The sequence below is a fragment of the Heptranchias perlo genome, chromosome 10 (genome assembly GCF_035084215.1).
Source record: "Heptranchias perlo isolate sHepPer1 chromosome 10, sHepPer1.hap1, whole genome shotgun sequence".
Classification (NCBI taxonomy): domain Eukaryota; kingdom Metazoa; phylum Chordata; class Chondrichthyes; order Hexanchiformes; family Hexanchidae; genus Heptranchias; species Heptranchias perlo.
The window spans coordinates 28,301,854-28,320,297 of NC_090334.1; the positions used below are offsets into that span (position 1 = coordinate 28,301,854).

The 18,444-nt window shown below is 39.6% G+C and overlaps 1 protein-coding gene across 2 annotated transcripts in view; it reads left to right on the forward strand.

The window, feature by feature from the left end:
• The window catches only part of meis2a (Meis homeobox 2a), a 100,734-nt gene that overhangs the window by 45,377 nt on the left and 36,913 nt on the right, over positions 1-18,444 (forward strand). For both annotated transcript variants that reach the window (XM_067991377.1, XM_067991376.1), the window contains exon 9: positions 17,815-17,891. In XM_067991377.1, coding sequence (XP_067847478.1) covers positions 17,815-17,891 — 77 coding nt within the window. The remainder of the gene's footprint in view (positions 1-17,814; positions 17,892-18,444) is intronic.

Sequence of the window (18,444 nt, forward strand, 5' to 3'; positions counted from 1 at the left end):
ACTGTGTTCCCCAAAATTTACAGGCGCAATGAGGACCAATTTCTACCCCCTTTTGTTCCTTTTACACACCGTCTGTGTTTGGTGTAACAGCTGCATTGGTGGAGGCCCAGGAACAGGTCACCTGACCACCACCTGAATTGGGCATTGGTGTGAAGTGCAGGGAGGCTGTAACAAGGGGAAGAAAATAACAAAATGTTGAGAGGAATTGCTGGTAATGTTTGTATTACATGTAAATACTTTATTGCAAAGGTAGTATCTCTTTAGTGCACACCTTTGTACTTTATCCATTCTGGATAACCTGCTGATTACACAGTGACTTAAAGTAGGCAAAAGCAAGGAAGTTATGATGCACCTTTAGAAAACACTGGCTCAGCCACAACTGGAGTATTGTGTCCAATTCTGGGCACTGCACTTTAGGAAAGATGTGAAGGCCTTAGAGAGGGTGCAGAAGAGATTTACTAGAATGATTCCAGGGGTGAGGGGCTTTTAGTTACATGGATAGACTGGAGAAGCTGGGGTTGTTCCCCTTGGAACAGAGACGGAGTTGAGAGGAGATTTGATAGAGGTATTCAATATCATGAAGGGTCTAGACAGAATAGATAGAGAGAAACTGTTCCCATTGGCGGAAGGGTCAAGAACCAGAGGACATAGATTTAAGGTGATTGGCAAAAGAACCAAAGGTGACATGAGGAAAATCTTTTTTATACAGCGAGTGGTTGTGATCTGGAATGCACTGCCCGAAGGGGTGGTGGAGGCAGATTCAATCATGGCTTTCAAAAGGGAATTGGATAAATACTTGAAGGGAAAAAATTTGCAGGGCTGTGGGGAAAGGTCAGGGGAGCGGGACTGGCTGGATTGCTCTTGCAGAGAGCCGGCACGGGCTCGGCGGGCCGAATGGCCTTCTTCTGTGCTGTAACCTTTCTATGATTCTAGGCACATGTAACTGGTTTTACTATACAGTAAAGCCAAGTCCTGTGTATGTAGATGCACTGATGTGCATCAGTGTTGAATTAAATTTCTTCTAGGGCATTTATTTTCTTACTAATTGTCTTGCTTACGAATCTTAATCTACTGTTTTTTCTACTAATTGCGCCATAATCTTAAGTGTTTGAAAGGGAGGTAACTATGTCTCACTCACCTCTTGTTATCCTGTTTAATGCTTTAGCGCTGATTAGAAACAGTCTGGGAACAGACATTTGTGTGGAACTCCCCCTCGCATGACATGAAGAAGAAGCACCCCAGTAGCATTTTGGAATTGGGTAGATTGGATTATTGACAGTATTCTCCATTCATAATGTGACTGGAGTGGATAATCATGACATCACATGAGGGGCATGTATACAATAAAATTCATGCTTCTAGGCTGCATTTAATCAGCAGGCTAATAGAGTAATGGAGAGACACTCATAGGCCTACAGATATTTCTCTTGTTAACACTGGACTATGTGAGGGTTCAGCACAGTGCACTTCCCCTTTAAGAATGTTTGTTCTTTCAGGAGAACTTTTGAATGGAGCGAACAAGTAACTCATATGATTTGCTTACCATCCTTTCAGCTATAAAGGTTCTGAGTTCAATCCTGTTTCAAGCATGTTTGAGTTTCCTTTAGTCACACCTGCTGACCAAGGAACAGACACAACTCTTTAAAAGGGTAAAAATGCTTTCCAATTTCAGTGATAGTTACAATATGATTGAGACCATTTAAAAGTCTTATCGATGCTTGAAACTTTTAAAACTTAAGTCAGAAAGATAGTGAAAGAAAGGTGAATATTGGATCCCCATTTCTTAACTGTCACTTTGATGTAAAGACATTATTAGTAAATGAAGGTATATTGATTGTGGCTCAGGGGTCAGGATTAACCAGAATGGTCACTGCTCTGTTGAAGCAGTGGGTATTCTGCCTTGCAGCTATGGCCTTTTTGGAGGTCAGGTGCCCTGTGCCCGTTTGCACAGAGGAATTAGACAGAACATGCGTCTGTAGGCTGATTACTTAACCAAAGACAAAATAATGAGTCCTAAGCAAATACTGACTAATTGAAAGGGCTGTAAATCCATTACATATTGGTCAGGGATAATCAGGAGTATTTAATCACTTTTATCTATTCAGGAGCACTGAAGCTGCAACAGCAAAGCCCTGAACCTTGCCATGTGCTTATTATTCTCATCATTATCAAAATTACTTCACAGCTGTTCTTTGCTACATCACCTCAGCTGGAGATTTAGTAACCTGTAAAATGTTTTTAATTTGGAGTCGAGTGAGTATCGCTGGAGAAGCTGCTGGGAGGTTTTTTTCCCTGTCCTGAAGGGCATGGCTGTGTTTTAGTGTAGAAACCTTGGCAGAAGCACCCACCAGAGCACTTCTTCCACACGCAAGTCCAAAGTTTCACTTTGCTTGGCTTCAACTCAGCCTTGACATTTCCCAGTTTATTGACGTTTCCCTACAACTGAACTAATGTGAGAATTTTCCCATCTGGCTATGCTAATACAAACAAGTATACAACTAAAACCACTGTAGAATTCAATGCAAGTTCTCTTCATTGTCCTCCCATTTTTTAATACATTGTTTTAAAGCTTTTTTTCCTCCCCTCTTTGTGAAGGCCAAACTGTTCTTGTACTACAGTAATCCCTTCCTTAAGCAGTATTGTTTTTCACATCAAAAAGACTAATTGAATTATCTCATTAATTTAATTTGTTAAGCAAATGTATTTCACCATCGCAGGATGTGCTCTTGCAGGGAGGGTCCTAAGACTTTCCTTCTGAATGGGTCATTGCTGCATTCTAGCATTCATGCATTCATTAGCTTTGTCGGAAGAAAGGAACATTGGTTGTTTTCTTTCAAACAACCAAGCAGCATGGAGCAACTTTTCCACCGACCGCAGGGGTCTTTCTACATATGTTCTCAACTCTGAGCCATTGTCACCTCCTCTGAACAACTCTGAGGGACAAAAACAACAAAGGCCGGCCACAACAATTCCCAGCAGTTAGTTTAATGCAGCAAAGGGGGAAAAAAAGTTAAGTATAGTTTCCACTCGTCATTGGTTGTGTTCATTTTTATAGTTTTTTTTTGTTACTGTGGATAAAGTTTTTAGTGTTGCAGCTCATAATGGGAATGGGGGGGAGGGGGAGTGATGCGTGAAAGGTGTTTTTGTAACATGCAGATATTTAACTATTAGGGTTTCTGAATTCTAAACATTGAAATGCATGAGACTTGAGTTTTGCCCTATTGTGTGAAGAGAGCGCATCATGTAGCAATGCTTAATACACATGCCAGATGCAGGACACTTGGAGACCCTGGAATTTTACACTTACATTCCCTGTAGTTGTGCTATGCAAATGAAATCATAATTAAACATCATTGAAGCTGGTGCATTCTTTTGATTTTGCCCAGCAACATTACCATCGAGTTAAACAACAAACTCCTATTGATTTGACTTAATTTTTAAAATATTCGAAGCCAAGCAGTAAAGATATCTTGCTGAGCCTGACCCAAGACTGATTTTCATTGACTGGAAAGGAAGGATCCTTAAACTAGATATATTGAGAAGCCCTCAGACCACTCAATTAGCCCCTCGGCTTCCTTTGCCTTTCCTCTCAAGGACTCTCCTGTATGCTCTGCAAAGAACATATTTGATCACAGATTGAAAACAGGAAGTGCTCAGGCACAAAGACCTCCCCCTTTAATGCTCACATCAATTTTCAGAGAGATGTCCTTATCTTTGCTACAACAAACACATTGAGGTGGCTTTTATTTCAGTGTAGAGGCTTTCAGGCCTCCATTAGAATTTGACAGGCTTTGATGGAGTAAAATCGCTGCACTTGGATCATAAAATCGTTACCTTTTGCAGATTTTTTTTAAAAATGTCCTCAAATGAAACACTGCAATCAGTTGCTTGAAATTAATATTTTATGCAAAGCTAAAAGTTTAAATTTAAGTTCAAGATAAAGTTGCTCATTTTATTTGCAAGTACAACATATTCTATCCCAACTAGAATAAAATTGAAGGAATGGAGGTAAGTTGGAAGATCACTGGGATACAAAATATATTCTGAAAGAGAAAAATCATTGAAACAGTTTGTGAACTTAAATTATGACAAATTTTGGTCATTGGCACAATTCCATTTCTGTCTCCATGGCAACACTATGGTGATGAAAATTATCATTAAGTTTGATGCAACACACATGGCCTTTGAGCTGTTAGGCTAACAGTTAACCATGTTACACATGGCTACAGGCAATCTTATCCTAGGAGAGGATGTTTGCTTGACACAAAGACTAGTCTACCCATTATAGCATGGACATAGGCTTTAGCACACCCTGTTTGACAGGCTGTCCTTTTTCTAGCAATAGTTCAGCAGGGCCTCTTTTACACTCTGCCTTGTTCCAGGAGAGTGGACTACAGCTCAACTGGCAGAGCTGCTTTAGCCTCTATAGCGAGAACACATCTGCTTATTGTTTGCATTAATAATTGCTAAAATTATGTTTTGCACTGTTTTCAGGCTTTCAATGAAGGAAAATAATATATAAAAGCAGAATTATTTGCTAGATTTTATCTTCTGGTCCAGATTGTAAAAAGCAGCAGTATTTTGAGTTATTCTTAATGTATGTATTTTATACAGATTCCAATGTTCTTTTTAAGTTTTGAATTAAATTTACGATCTCGTTTTAACCCATTCTGGTCCTTTGGACAGTTTCTTTTTGTCTAGTGGGACTGGGGGTCACCTAGATTCAAAACTGATTGAGGCTCCGAGTCTCATTTGTCATGTGCTTGTTTGCTGTAGGGACTTGATGTCAGCACTTTGGTCACCCATAGCAACCTAGGGACAGTTCACTTGTCACAGACCGTGTCTATAGAAAACTAAATGTTCCAGAGCTCATCAGTCACAGAGCTATCAGATAATTATGGCGAAGGCCACCAAAGCCTCTGCTTTTATCAAACAAGGTTCTCTGCAGCCTTTTTTGTACAATGGAAAGGACAGAAGTCAACACTGTCTGCCATCTGTTGTCTTTGTCCTGTTTTCTCACATGAAGTAATGAAGCTATGAGATGGGGGTATTAACCCTTCCAGGATTGCAATAACTAACAATTTTTATTAGTCAGATAAAAAAACTGAACTTTTCTTTACAGCAAGTCTACAAATCCGTTCTCCAAAATACGGTTTTGAATCCAGTTACATTTATTTTAAATCCTCCAGATCAGCCACTATTACATAAATGTATTAAAGCTATATTATATGCGGGTGAATGGGACCAGCAATCGCAAGGCATTTAAACCCTCTTTGCTCCAAATCACAGAAAATAGTTTTTGTCAATTCTTTTGTGCTTTGTGAATATTTAAGTGATGGTAGAATGCTGTTTCCAGCAAGTTGTCATGCCAATGCTATAATTTTTTTGCACAGCATTGCTGGGAGGACTAGTTTACCTAAAGAGTTGGCAAGTGAGAATGGTACCACCCATCCCCCACTCCACACAACCTCCACCCCACCCCAACCCATACCCACTTCTTTTAAATGATTTGGTTAAGTTTGCCTGAAAAAAATTAGCGCAGCTCTGAGCTTATGTAGCCAAAAAGGTATTATTACTGTCATTTTTCCAATGACTGTAAATAGCGAAAAGAATGTTGGTTTGCCACTGGGCTGATTATTACATTCTGACATTATTTTCATTATGCTCTCCTCAAAATGCCCAGTTGTGAGCTTATGACACCAGTAGAAAGCACCTTTTGCCTCTTTAATTGACATAAAATATGTTTAGCCTAAACGTAAAAAAAAATTGGCCCCGTCTCACATTTTCTCAGTATTACATCTAAATCTAATCCTAATGTTCAGCTGCATGCCACAATAAAAAGTATAAATATGCATTCTTGGAGGAAAGGCTGGTTTATTGCAGATTTAGCAACATATTTGAAATGGCTAAAGCTTTAGCCTTATTTCTAATGCACAGAATATACGATTCATTTGGACAGTGACTAGTAGAAAAGATTGGCAGAAGCTTGAATTATAATACTGCTGGAAATATTAGCATGTCTGGAGCACTTCTTACTCATCTAATAGCAAGATGTTTTCATGCTTTACAGATCACCTTCTTTATAAAGTGCTACCGTAGGTAAATCCCAAATCCAGCTTAGCTACACTTCAAAGGGCATAAATATTTTTGAACTAACGGAAGTCAAACACAGTACTTATTGATGACTTTATCTGTAACACACAAAGAGTAGACTGGAAAAGAACTTCTGAGCAGTACAAGCAATTGGTTTTTCTTCAGAGAGATTTTTGAAACTAAGGCTTGCAGCCCTCTTTGCTACTGTGGAGTGCTTAAAAAGTGAAAAGAATAATCTGTTCTTTTTGTGTTGGTACTGTATGTCCCTCAAACAGGCGAGTGTCTAAAAATGAAATGTGAGATTTTTTAAATCTCTGTTTCTCACTTGCTTAATATTTTTAACCATCCATTTGAATTAATCATGGTTCCTGTAGGTACCATTTTAATCCCAGCTAAAAATGTTATTAAAAATATTTTCAGAAAAGCTTTGTAAACTTGAACTTAAGTATAATTCTGAACAACTTCACAGGAGTAAATTTTCACTTAGCTCCCAAATGTGCTTTTTTTTAACCCTCATCATCTTTCTGTTAGCATCTGCCATTTGATATTCCTACATTGCAAGATCAAAATTTAATGGATTAAAAAAAATGAACTCACCTGCCCTCACATAAATAGTCAGAAAATTACTTTACCATGAAGGCCTTCCATTTATCAGCATTGAAAATCCAGATTGTTAAATCTACACTCATTTCTTAGTCACATGCATACTATCAAACTTGCTTATTTGCAATATAATGAACAGATAAAAGTGATGAAATTCAAAGGAGACTGTAAAATGTACTTGTGTAGGAATGGCTTTAAATGGTGTTTTGTGTCAGTATTCTTCACGATACAGGTTCTGTGGCAGCGCCAACCTTCGCAGAGCGTACTTTTTTTCAGCGCTGCTGGAGGGCGTTGTTGACGAGCTGCTGCTTTCAATGTAGTTGCCATTAATCATAGGCTGCCATGTTGTGACGCAGGTTCTAAAAATGTACCATTGAGATGTTGTTATGTGCTGGAGGCCTACAAACAGCACAGGTCTTTGATATTCGTCTCACACCAGGGTAAAGAAAATCCAGAGCAAAAGTGCAAATAGACAAAGAACTAAAAGGGATCGGTGGGGGGGGGGGGTGTTGGTTGGGGGTGGTGGGGTGGAGAAGGAAAGTAGTAAAATCAAAAACAGACACAGGGACTCTTAATGTTTGGTTTGCCAGTGCTGCTATAAATCTTTACCCTTTGACTTGAAAATTAAACGCTGCGCTGTTACATGGAAACATTTTTTGATTAGGGTGCACGCTACGTCGGTTGTGGTAGGTCATTCAAAGCTATCTAAAAAAGTAGCCTCAGACTTTGACCGGTTTTGTTTTTAACGGTAATATAATTTTTGATGCCTAAGCATGTAATACGGTGCAACTGCTAAACCACTCCTTTGTATATCCACAATTGTGAGTGGTTTTGCTTTCCAAAAAATGGGAAGCAAGACAACTACAGAGGTGGCTGCCTTATGAATATTCATCGGTGCTGTCGCCCCTCCTTTCTTAGGGGCTCTTGAGATTTCCTGATGTCAAAAGCAAGCTTGCACAGGCTGCTATGACATCGTTCACAGCCACCTCAGCAACCCTTTGCCAACGAAAAGAAAAAAAACCCTGTAATTATCCACACTTTTCTGAATCCCCCCCCCCCTTAATGTTCATTATTTAAACCAGCAGCAATTACAAGTTCAAAGGGGTTTAGGAGGCTAGCAACCTGCATAATCACTGCCAAATTAAGCGGGACTCATTCGTCACAGAACAGTAAACTCTGAGCAGTGAATCATGCATGCAGTGACAGGCACTGATTTACATGAAGACAGAAAGCCATGGCCTGCCGAGGTAGGGTTGAGCAGTTCTCCATCCTCCAGTATCCTGGTGTGTACCCTATTCAATTTGTTTTTTTGTGGGGGGGTGGGGGGGAACCGCAGATATCACTCGCATGCAGGTAAACCCATTAAGCAATTGTAATTTATACCTTTAGCTCTTGGTTTGCTAGTTGTGTTAGCCACACAGTGGTCGAGTGACAAGCCGAGCACTTTGGTCGATGGGCTCTAACTGTGCATGCCCTTAGTTTCCCGCAGCTACAGAGAGACTGAGCAGTGTCTACAGAATTGCTTTTCAGGTGGTGATTGAGGATTCCAGGGGAGAATCTCTGTGATATCCTATTGCAACAGTGAGTGACCAGGGTCACACAAAAGAACTCGACACAGAGAAAAGAAAAAAGACAGCTCCGGGTTTTATCGGGCCCAGGTGCTTCTTTTCCCTAGCCTAAATTTGACGACTTACACCAACCAGTTCTCTCTAATATCGTGGTGCACTGTAGAAACCTTTCTGCCAGGCATTCCTTCATATTAACCTTCCCCTGCCCTTTAACACATGTCATTGTATGATTTGTGAAATCAATGTAGCATTTATTTATTGTGAAAAAAGTAATTCTTCAACTTAGTTCTTTTTTAAAAAAACAAGAAAGAAAAGCTCTTTCTCCCTCCCGACCTCCCGATCACCCCCCCCCCCCCTTCCCTCCCACCCTCCCCCCATCCCAATCAGTCAGGAGGATGAAATGGTGCAGCCAACAGATGCTGTCAATATCTCTCCTTGGTTGATTTACCAGGAGGTGCACTGGAGTGATGTGAGAAGGGATTCCTTGCCCAGGCAGCTTTACGTCCCTTCTACAGACTCCTGGCCAAGACTTGGCAAACTTACCCCTTAGGGAAGCCCCAAGTTCAAATGTCAATCATGACTGAGATTCAAACACAAATTTCCCACTCGACAGTCCAGCGCTGCTGCATGGTAGCTGCCGTGCCCCCTTCCTAGCCTATCCAAAGATTTTCTTTGATAAACACCAGCCCCCATAGCTCAGCATTTGCTTCGGCACAAAAAAAACTCTTACTGACCACAACAATTAACAGCACTCTCTTGCACAAAGAAAATCTAAGTATTCCTTGGGTTGCACCATCATTTCAGAAGACTTGTAAATCAGATTAGCATCAGATTTTGACTATATATGCTTAGGAATCATTCTTAATGTTATGAAAGTATGCATTAGAAAATATATTTTGCATACAAATTTAAAACCTTATTGCTGTGAGTTTTCAATTCGCTATACTTTTGAAATAGCTTTTGATAGATGTGCAGATTTGAATAACAAGCACCTTTATGTTAATTGGGGAGAGAGAAGACTATATGTAGCTTTCTGGGGGAACTAGACACGACTATTAATCACAACCAGGTCAGTCTATGGCTCAGACCAAGATGAGTGGTAATAAAAATGCTGCAAATCCCATCTAGTGACCTCACAATATTACACTGTACAGTAACTCTTCAAAATTATAAGTTCACTATGTTCAACATAGCAGGCAGCCAGTAATGGAAACAGGGCTAACAGTTTGAGATGACTGAGTTTCCTTTATGCACACCTCCTCGCTTACGTCAAAAAAGAGGGAATTATAATCCTAAGGGGCCATTACAGCTGGTACCTAGTTTGAAGGCATTAGTTAAGCTAGTGCCTGCTGGTCAAAGTCTGCAGTTGATAGCTTGATTACTTCATTAATTATTCCAATGTCGAGTAAAAAACAACAGCTGTCTTCCACTTCTAGTCAACTGCAATTCAGCATATGCTGTCTAAGCTATTTGGGCTACTTCTGTTGGTGGTTTTGTTCCATTCTTCCTATAGGATTCTGAAAGTTGTTGAAAAGAATTGAGACACTTGTCAACAGGAAAGAACTTGAGGTTTATCAAATCTGTTTCAGAGCTATTATATATCCAGCTCAAAGGCTAATGACCTGCTGGTGTGCTCAACAATTTAGTCAGCGTTACTGGAGTTGGTAATGATTACAATGGTTGAACATCAGTATTGTCATGCTAATAACAAAGAAACATAAAAGACCAGCAGCCTTAGCTAGGATATGGTAGGACAGTTGCTCTTTTATTATCTTTTGTAATAAAAGATAATTTGATGGAAACCAAAGGGTCAGAGCTCTTGTGTGTTACCAATTTTTCATTGCTGTAAGCTGAGCTAGCTGATGAGCAGCCTCCAGGGAGGAGTCAGGATCACTTTAGACTTCCTGTTAGACCAGACTGGGAAAACAGCTAATGAAAGAAAAGAGGCAAATGCTGGTAGTCCAGGTGAAAGGTAATAACTAAAATATATTTTATGCATATAATTTTAAAAATATCTTGATGCTGATTATCAGCTTTAGTGCCCTATATCTATTGTAACTAGAATGATAGTGTGTGAGCTGCTTTTTAATACTCCAATTGCATGATACAGAAATTAGTTTTGTACAAAAATACATTTGTTTTAGTTACACGAAATAAGAGTAATCCCCATTTACATTGATAGATCCATAGAGTCTACAGTAAGTTTGGTTCATCCAAATCCAAACTAAATGCAGTTCCCCAAGGGTTTATCAAAGAGTTGCCCTAAGTCAGTTCATGGTAGTAAAGAGGGTTTTAAGTGGTTTGTCCAGTATATGGCTGACTTTTCACTTCCAGCTGAAATCAGCATTAGATGTAGATGTGTGATATGGGTCTTGTACTTCACAGCTACAGAGAGCTGGGACTGAGGTGGGAGTTTTTGCTTTAGCAATGATGAATGCATGGATTAGTCTAGAATTTTAAATCTTGGAATCCCCAAATCAGAAATTAATCTTCTGAAATTTAAGTCTTGAACTAGCTTTCAATACCCAAGGACTTTGACATATGTGTATCCCCTTCATGAGTCTCCCAAGGATCAGGTATACTCAGCATAAGAATACAGACTCTCAAAGATCATATGCATTCCACAGTACCACATAACTCCCCCTCACCCTCCATTGGAGTGTTAGCAATCAGGTTCCTGCCTAACACAAGACCAAATACTATCCTCCCATTGGACCACCTGGTATCAGACATAAAAACTATGTTTTGTAAAAACACATACCATCACCAATGGTGATGGGTTCCATTTCCTTCTCCCCTTTCCCCAAAGCTGCTATAATAAAATGGCAGAAAAATAATAGTGGAGCACCCACCATGGCATCATACATGGTTTGCAATCCCGGATGCCAGTTGTGATCATAGGAATTCGGGATTAAATGTTACAAATCCTGCTAGTGACTAGGATTGTTATTTACCATCATTTTGATGCTGCTTTCTGACTCTTGCTTTAATGTAGACAAGCCTTGTGGTTCATTACCAGACAGAAGTGCCATAGCTCTCCATGATATCGAACCAGTACAATCTAACATGTATTTAAACCAGTTGCTGCAATAGTTTGCCACTCTTACTGCTGAAGCCTATGGTGAGCATAGCACTGTTCTGGTTCCCACTCACACTCACCAGCAAGTACAAGGCTTTCAAATTCTGACTCCTCCTATTGCATTTCTCTCACTCAACAGCAGTTCTCTCTACAGACATCTTTATATTACACCCAGTCCTTCTGTCACCCGTGCCTCTCTCCACTCTGTCTCACAATATCTCTACAATCCTGGCCTCTCTCCGCCTCTGTCTCTCTCTCTCATCCCAATTCTTCTCTTTCTCACCTGCTGTTTTCTTCTGCCATGGCTCCTTTCTCACTTACCCGTGCCTCTCTCCTTCTGTGTCCCTGTCTAGTTCCAGCTACTATTCTACCAATCAATAAAAACACAGAGGCAGCACTGATCCTAGCGACTGGGTCAACTACATTTTTACTGCCATGCCACTTCTGAAATTTCAGGATTTTTCGGCTGCACATCCCAGGATTGTGGGCTTGTTGTAATGGCCAGGGTTCTAGAATAAGAAATTGCAAACCCTACTGCCAAGAAATAATTTGTTTGTTTGCACATGCATGCTGGAATTCAAAGGGACAGAAATACTTCAAAATCGGAGTGGTCCATATTTGGCTAAATTTCAATTTTTTTCGAGCCCAATATGAATTTAACACTGATCCTCACCCTCTACCATTTAAACACGGTCACCTGCTGAAATTCTATTGCAAATTCTCAGAAAATTGATCCTTGTTAATTTGTTTGCAAACATTCATGCAAATAGTTCTGGAGTGGGTTTTGCTACAACTTTTCAGCCCAGTGGTATGAATATCAGTCCACTTACCTCATGATTCTAGAGATTCCAGTTGGACTCCCTAAATCACATAACATTTAATATTGCATTTTCGTTGTCATAGCCATCAACAACTTGCATTTATATAGCAGCTTTAATGTAGAAAAACATCACAGAGGTGTAAAAATTTGTCTTTGTTCCCCCCCCTGCCACCCCACCCCACCAATCCCATGATTTAATCATTTGTCTTTCATGTATTTGTTCAATCGTCCAGATGAACTCCTTCATAAAATGCAGGTTTGCTATCATTTGAGAGGGATAACCTTGTAATGGGCAAAGACCAGGAGTGCAGGTTTCCGTGAAGTTGAATGCTCCAACTATGCCCCAGGCCAAGATCTGATAAAAATCAATGCAAACCATGCAAGTTACAGTCAAATGCTGGGAAGTAATCCCAGGATCATCTGGTTTGGAGAGCAGGTCTACTTCTTTTAAGAGCATAAGAAATAGGAGCGGGAGTAGGCTATACGGCCCCTCGAGCCTGCTCCACCGTTCAATAAGATCATGGCTGATCTTTGACCTCAACTCCACTTTCCCGCCCTATCCCCATATCCCTTGATTCCCTTAATGACCAAAAATCTATCGATCTCAGTCTTGAATATACTCAATGACTGAGCATCCATAGCCCTCTGGGGTAGAGAATTCCAAAGATTCACAACCCTCTGAGTGAAGAAATGTTTCCTCACCTCGGTCCTAAATGTCCCACCCCTTACCTTGAGACTATGACTAGTTCTAGACTCTCCAGCCAGGGTAAACAGCCTCTCAGCAACTACCCTGTCAAGCCCTCTAAGAATTTTATACGTTTCAATGAGATCATCTCTCATTCTAAACTCCAGAGAATATAGGCCCATTCTTCTCAATCTCTCCTCATAGGACAACCTTCTCATCCCTGGAATCTATCTAGTGAACCTTTGTTGCACCCCCTCTAAGGCAAGTATATCCTTCCTTAGGTAAGGAAACCAAACTGTACACAGTACTCCAGGTGTGGTCTCACCAAACCCTTATCTAATTGCAGCAAGACTTCCTTACTCTTATACTGCACCCCCTTTGCAATAAAGGCTAACATACCATTTGTCTTCCTAATTGCTTGCTGTATCTGCATGTTAACTTTCTGTCATCCATGTACCAGGACACCCAAATCCCTGTGAATACCAACATTTCTTAGTCTCTCACCTTTTAAAAAATATTCTGCTTTTCTGTTCTTCCTACCAAGGTGCATCATTTCACATTTTCTCACATTATACTCCATCTACCACCTCCTCGCCCACTCACTTAACCTGTCTACATCCCTTTGCAGCCTCTTTGCATCCTCCTCACAGCTTACTTTCCTACCTAGCTTTGTATCGTCAGCAAACTTGGATACATTACACTTGGCCCCTTCATCTAAATCATTGATATATATTGTAAACAGCTGAAGCCCAAGCACTGATCCTTGCAGCACCCCACTAGTTACAACCTGCTAACCCGAAAATGACCCATTTCTTCCTACTCTCTGTTTTCTGTCAGTTAACCAATCCTCAATCCATGCTAATACATTATCCCCAATCCTATGAGCCCTAATCTTGTGTAACAATCTCTTGTGTGGCACCTTATCAAATGCCTTTTGAAAATCCAAATATACTACATCCACTGGTTCCCCTTTATCTACCCTGCTAGTTACACCCTCAAAAAACTCTGATAGATTTGTCAAACACAGTTTCCTTCATACTTTCTCTACTTACACAATTTCCCTTTCATAAAACCGTGTTGATTCTGCCTAATTTTATTACGATTTTCTAAGTGCCCTATTACTACGTCCTTAATAATAGATTCTGGCATTTTCCTTACTACTGATGTCAGGCTAACTGGCCTATAGTTCCCTGTTTTCTCTTTCCCTCATTTCTTAAATAGCGGAGTTCTAGAATCTAGGGAATTCTGGAATTTTATTGGTTTCCATCATTCGTCAAGGAGCTGACTAGGTGGAACATTATATTTGTGTCCAGTAGGTGCTTTTTGAAGGAACATTTTGTCTTCTTTTGATAAATAAAAGTTGCAAACAGCCAAATTGGGAGATAATCTATTGATAAAAGAGCCTGACATTTTTCACCCAAGATGCTTTCATAATGATGTTTCATAATGATGTTTCGATCCTTTACGTTGACAGTCCATTGTTCTGTTGTACGATTGTGCTCTTTATTTGGTGACCTGCAAGCAGAGGTTTCTGGTGAAATGCTTTGTAACCACTGACTTGAGATAATTTGTGTGGAAACCACTCCTATTTGTGGTTACTTCAGGCTTTTCTACGAAATTAAGATAAGTGGATTCCTTGTGTGCATGACTTGTAAACAAAAATAATGAATCTTCTTTCTAGGAAAGGGTTTGATCTACGGTCAGCATGAAAACAAATCAAGTTATAATGCAGGAGTAAAACGGCCATCTCTAGATAAAGTTTGCTGTGTCAGTGTTTATCCTGTTTTACTATCCATGCAGTGGGCATGCTGAAATCACAGCTCCTGCATTCACAGCCAGGATACTGGTGTTTGCTGTGTTCTGCTGGCATGTAATAACTCGATCTGCTTCGTGCAGACAAAATATATTAAAAGTATGGAAGAGTGAAGTTTGTGCCCCAGGGAGAAGGAGAGATAATGCATTGAAATTGTTCAGAGGTAGTTAGATGCCTAATGGTCTAATATGTGAGCTATGTGAGGTCCAGTGTCTGACTCTCATAAATTCTGGCTACACTGATCCAGTAATTTAGGGTACAGGATGGAACTGTCATCTCTAGTCATCAGTGCTTGGGATCTATGATGCTGATTCTTTCTGTTGAGCGTTTTTTATCAGTGTTGTTCAGAGCGAGGAGCAGTAGGTGGTTTAAACTGGGTTTTTTTTTGCTCCTGTAGATAATCTTCACCTTAGTAACTTTTTTTCTTATTGGCAAAAACAGAGACCATTTTAACCTAGGGAGTATAGGGTTTTTGGAGAGCCACGGGAAAGCCCATAGTGTCCCGGTTAAACTGCACAAAGTGGTGCAGCATTTTAACAGTGATTGTAACGGGCAGTTATGGTTACACTGTTCATTGGCCTGGTGAATTTGCTACTTATGCTGAATTGGCAGTTTCTGCAAAATTGGCAGAGTTCCACCACACATTTGGTATTGGTGTGGTGCAAAAGATCGCACCTCATGAACATCAAATGTGCAGTATAACTGGGGTACGAGGTACATGGTTTTAATCAATTATACGCACAGTATTATAATCTCCACCTATGTTTATCTCCGAAAGTATATAAATGTGCTAAAATAAACCATTTTGTCATGTACAACAAAATAAATTTCAAATACTGTCAGTTGTTAAAATTGTAAATGAAAAACTTCAGTGTTTAGTAAACCTCCAATCACAGAAAATTCCAACATTTATTCCTTGTCTTGTGCATTCTTTTCAAATCCTTACACTAAAAAGTTTCAATCATTTTATGGAATAAAGAATCCTTAGTGTAAGCTCTTATTTAAAAACACTCTTGCCTCTGTGAGCTAGGGTTTGTTTGATTTATCTGATTTGCCTCTGTTGAGATTCTCTGGTTTACAATGTGTGCACAAGCCATTAAATTGGTGTTGATGTTTATTCAGAGGACTTGCTGATTGAGTACACTATGGAATTTCTACAAATTTATGACAGTGTAGTACAGGTAATTTATAGAACATTATCTAGATTCAGTGAAAATTTCACTTTCGTTAAAGCTATGTTAGGGTAATAACTGGACACTTGGATTTCCCCACATTATACATGCATGAACACACTAGGAAATGACAAAACTTCACCTTAACCTCGCACATCAGTACTGATAGATTTTGGTATGAGGCATCAGATGTATCATCTCAAAATATGGTAGGCTACAGGATCAACTTGGAAGGCAAATTGATAACAAACATTGCTCTAGAACCTTGCACCAACTCAGTGAACATAAATTAATGGTGTAGCAAACAGGCGTCTGGCTGGAAGCCAAGCGAGAACAGGAGAGAAGCCAGCTATTGTTAAGGGGGCAGCACTGTATTCTATGGGGGAGCCCTGTTCACAATAGCACTACATAGCTACTGGGTTTTGAGTGTGGCCTTTGAAGTGTATGAAATGATAACTGTTTTATTTCTCTAGACACAATCACGAAGGCCATTCACTGGAGCTTCCATAATTGTTATTCTGTAGCCTGTAAGCACTGTTGAGGCAGCACACAAGTGAAGCTATTTGCTGCAATTTGAATGCCTGTGCTTTGCTCGCTCTCCATGTTTAGTAGTGCACGTCTGTGAGGCCAAGTGAGTCATGCAGCATTCCTGCCTGTTTTGGCTGTTGTCAGGAAACAGTAACACTTAGATCCACATTTGGTGCAGCATAAATTGACTGTGCCAGTTGAGAGTTAAAATAATTAATCTTGTGCAGAAAAATTCCAGCGTGGAATGCAGTAAAAAGTATCCAGTGTTAAATAATTTGCAGTTATTATTGACAACAATGCTAAGAGACAGAGATTTGAGTTTGTAACAGGGAAGCTGAAAATTAATATCTAGTTAAAATGTATACACTGTGTAACTACTATTTCACACCTCTGTGAGAGCTTCATCAGTGCAGAGTGGTTTCAGGACAGCCAAACCTATGACCTGTGTCCTTAATTCACCACAGTCTGGTTCCACAGTGATGAAGTGATCCATCATCATTGTTACTATATTCTAGCATGTATTCCACTGGGAAACCTCAATTGCTACAGGATGGCTGTGCCAGAAAATGAATGAGTTAGAGATTTCAAATGGCCATATACATAGCATAACTGCATTACCTGAAGATGTGTTGCTTTTCCTACATTAGTTAGTCTTGGTTTTATACTAACACCTTACTGTCATCTGTACTGGAATAGTTGGCTTCAATACAGATAGAGTTAATGTTGACGGATGATATAAAAAAAGGAAATACATATCTTGGTGACGTTTAGTAAATAATATGTTTGGGGCTACAGTCCTGAGCCACTATGATATATTGAGAAATTATTCTGCGACATGTATTTTGGACATTCAAAATTTTCACTTAAGCCTTTTGATTTCACCCACTACTCTTCCTGACGAAACTTCCTTCTTGTTTGTCTAAACCATTAATTATCTTCATTACTGAGTAGAAAATAAAGGACAATTACATTGTTTGGATGAATTCTGGTGTTAGGAAGCGTATTTATCACTGTGGCATAGTGCAGCACCTGACAGCGGACGATTGATGACCAGGAACAGTCCAAGTGGCTAAGGCAGCCTTATACAATGCAAATTACCAACTGTGAATTTAGATTCATCCTATTCATTTCTTTCGCCTCTGCTGAAAACTATTAGTGGTTTAGTAGTAGCAAGGGGTCATTACTAATATGGACAGGGTAAGATGAGGAAAGCCTCCTGCAATTACATGGCTTTCAAAAGGGCTAGAGGCCGATCCAAAAAAGTGTCAACAGCCAGCAATCAAAATAATATATTTCATTTTTGTTTTTAAAATCCATATTGGGTGAATGTAACTTTCTTTGCAAAGAATTTTAATTTAAATGAAACAGCATTCTTCTGTAGTTAGACTGAATTTAATCAGCGCCTGCTTTTGGCTCTCAACATCTCTTGACTGATATTTATTTTTTTGGGCAGCATCCATATCCATCAGAGGAGCAGAAGAAACAGTTAGCCCAAGACACGGGACTCACAATCCTACAAGTGAACAACTGGTGAGTGACTTATCTCTGCTTTTTACTCTGGCGGCATTCTTTGATTTGTAACTAACCCCATCTTTTTGAGATACAAAACTATTTAGCGCACTAACATGCAATATCGGCTCTGGTGTACTGGATATGAGGCGTTGCATTGTAACATTTTGAAATGCAGTATTATTTAGAACAGGATATTGATTTTCCTTTTTGATCATATTTTTTAAAATATATATTTTTTTCCATTTTACATGTGTGATATGACGGATTACCACCACTACAGTCATACTAGTCGTCCCTTTGTAGATGGCTTAACACATAACTTGGAATGGTGGGGGGGGGGTGGGGGAGGTTGGATTAAATAAAATGATCACAGTACCAAAGAAATGATACAGGAATTACTTATCAAAATACTGGCCCGGGCTTTATCTGCAGCTTAATTTTGTTCAGTACATTCTCGGGTGATGTTCAGATTAATTGAACTGACAGTTTCCTTTCAAAATTCAGGGAAGGTATTTGCACGGATTTCAGGTCTTATACAAACTTAATTACATGGAACCCCATTTTATCATTA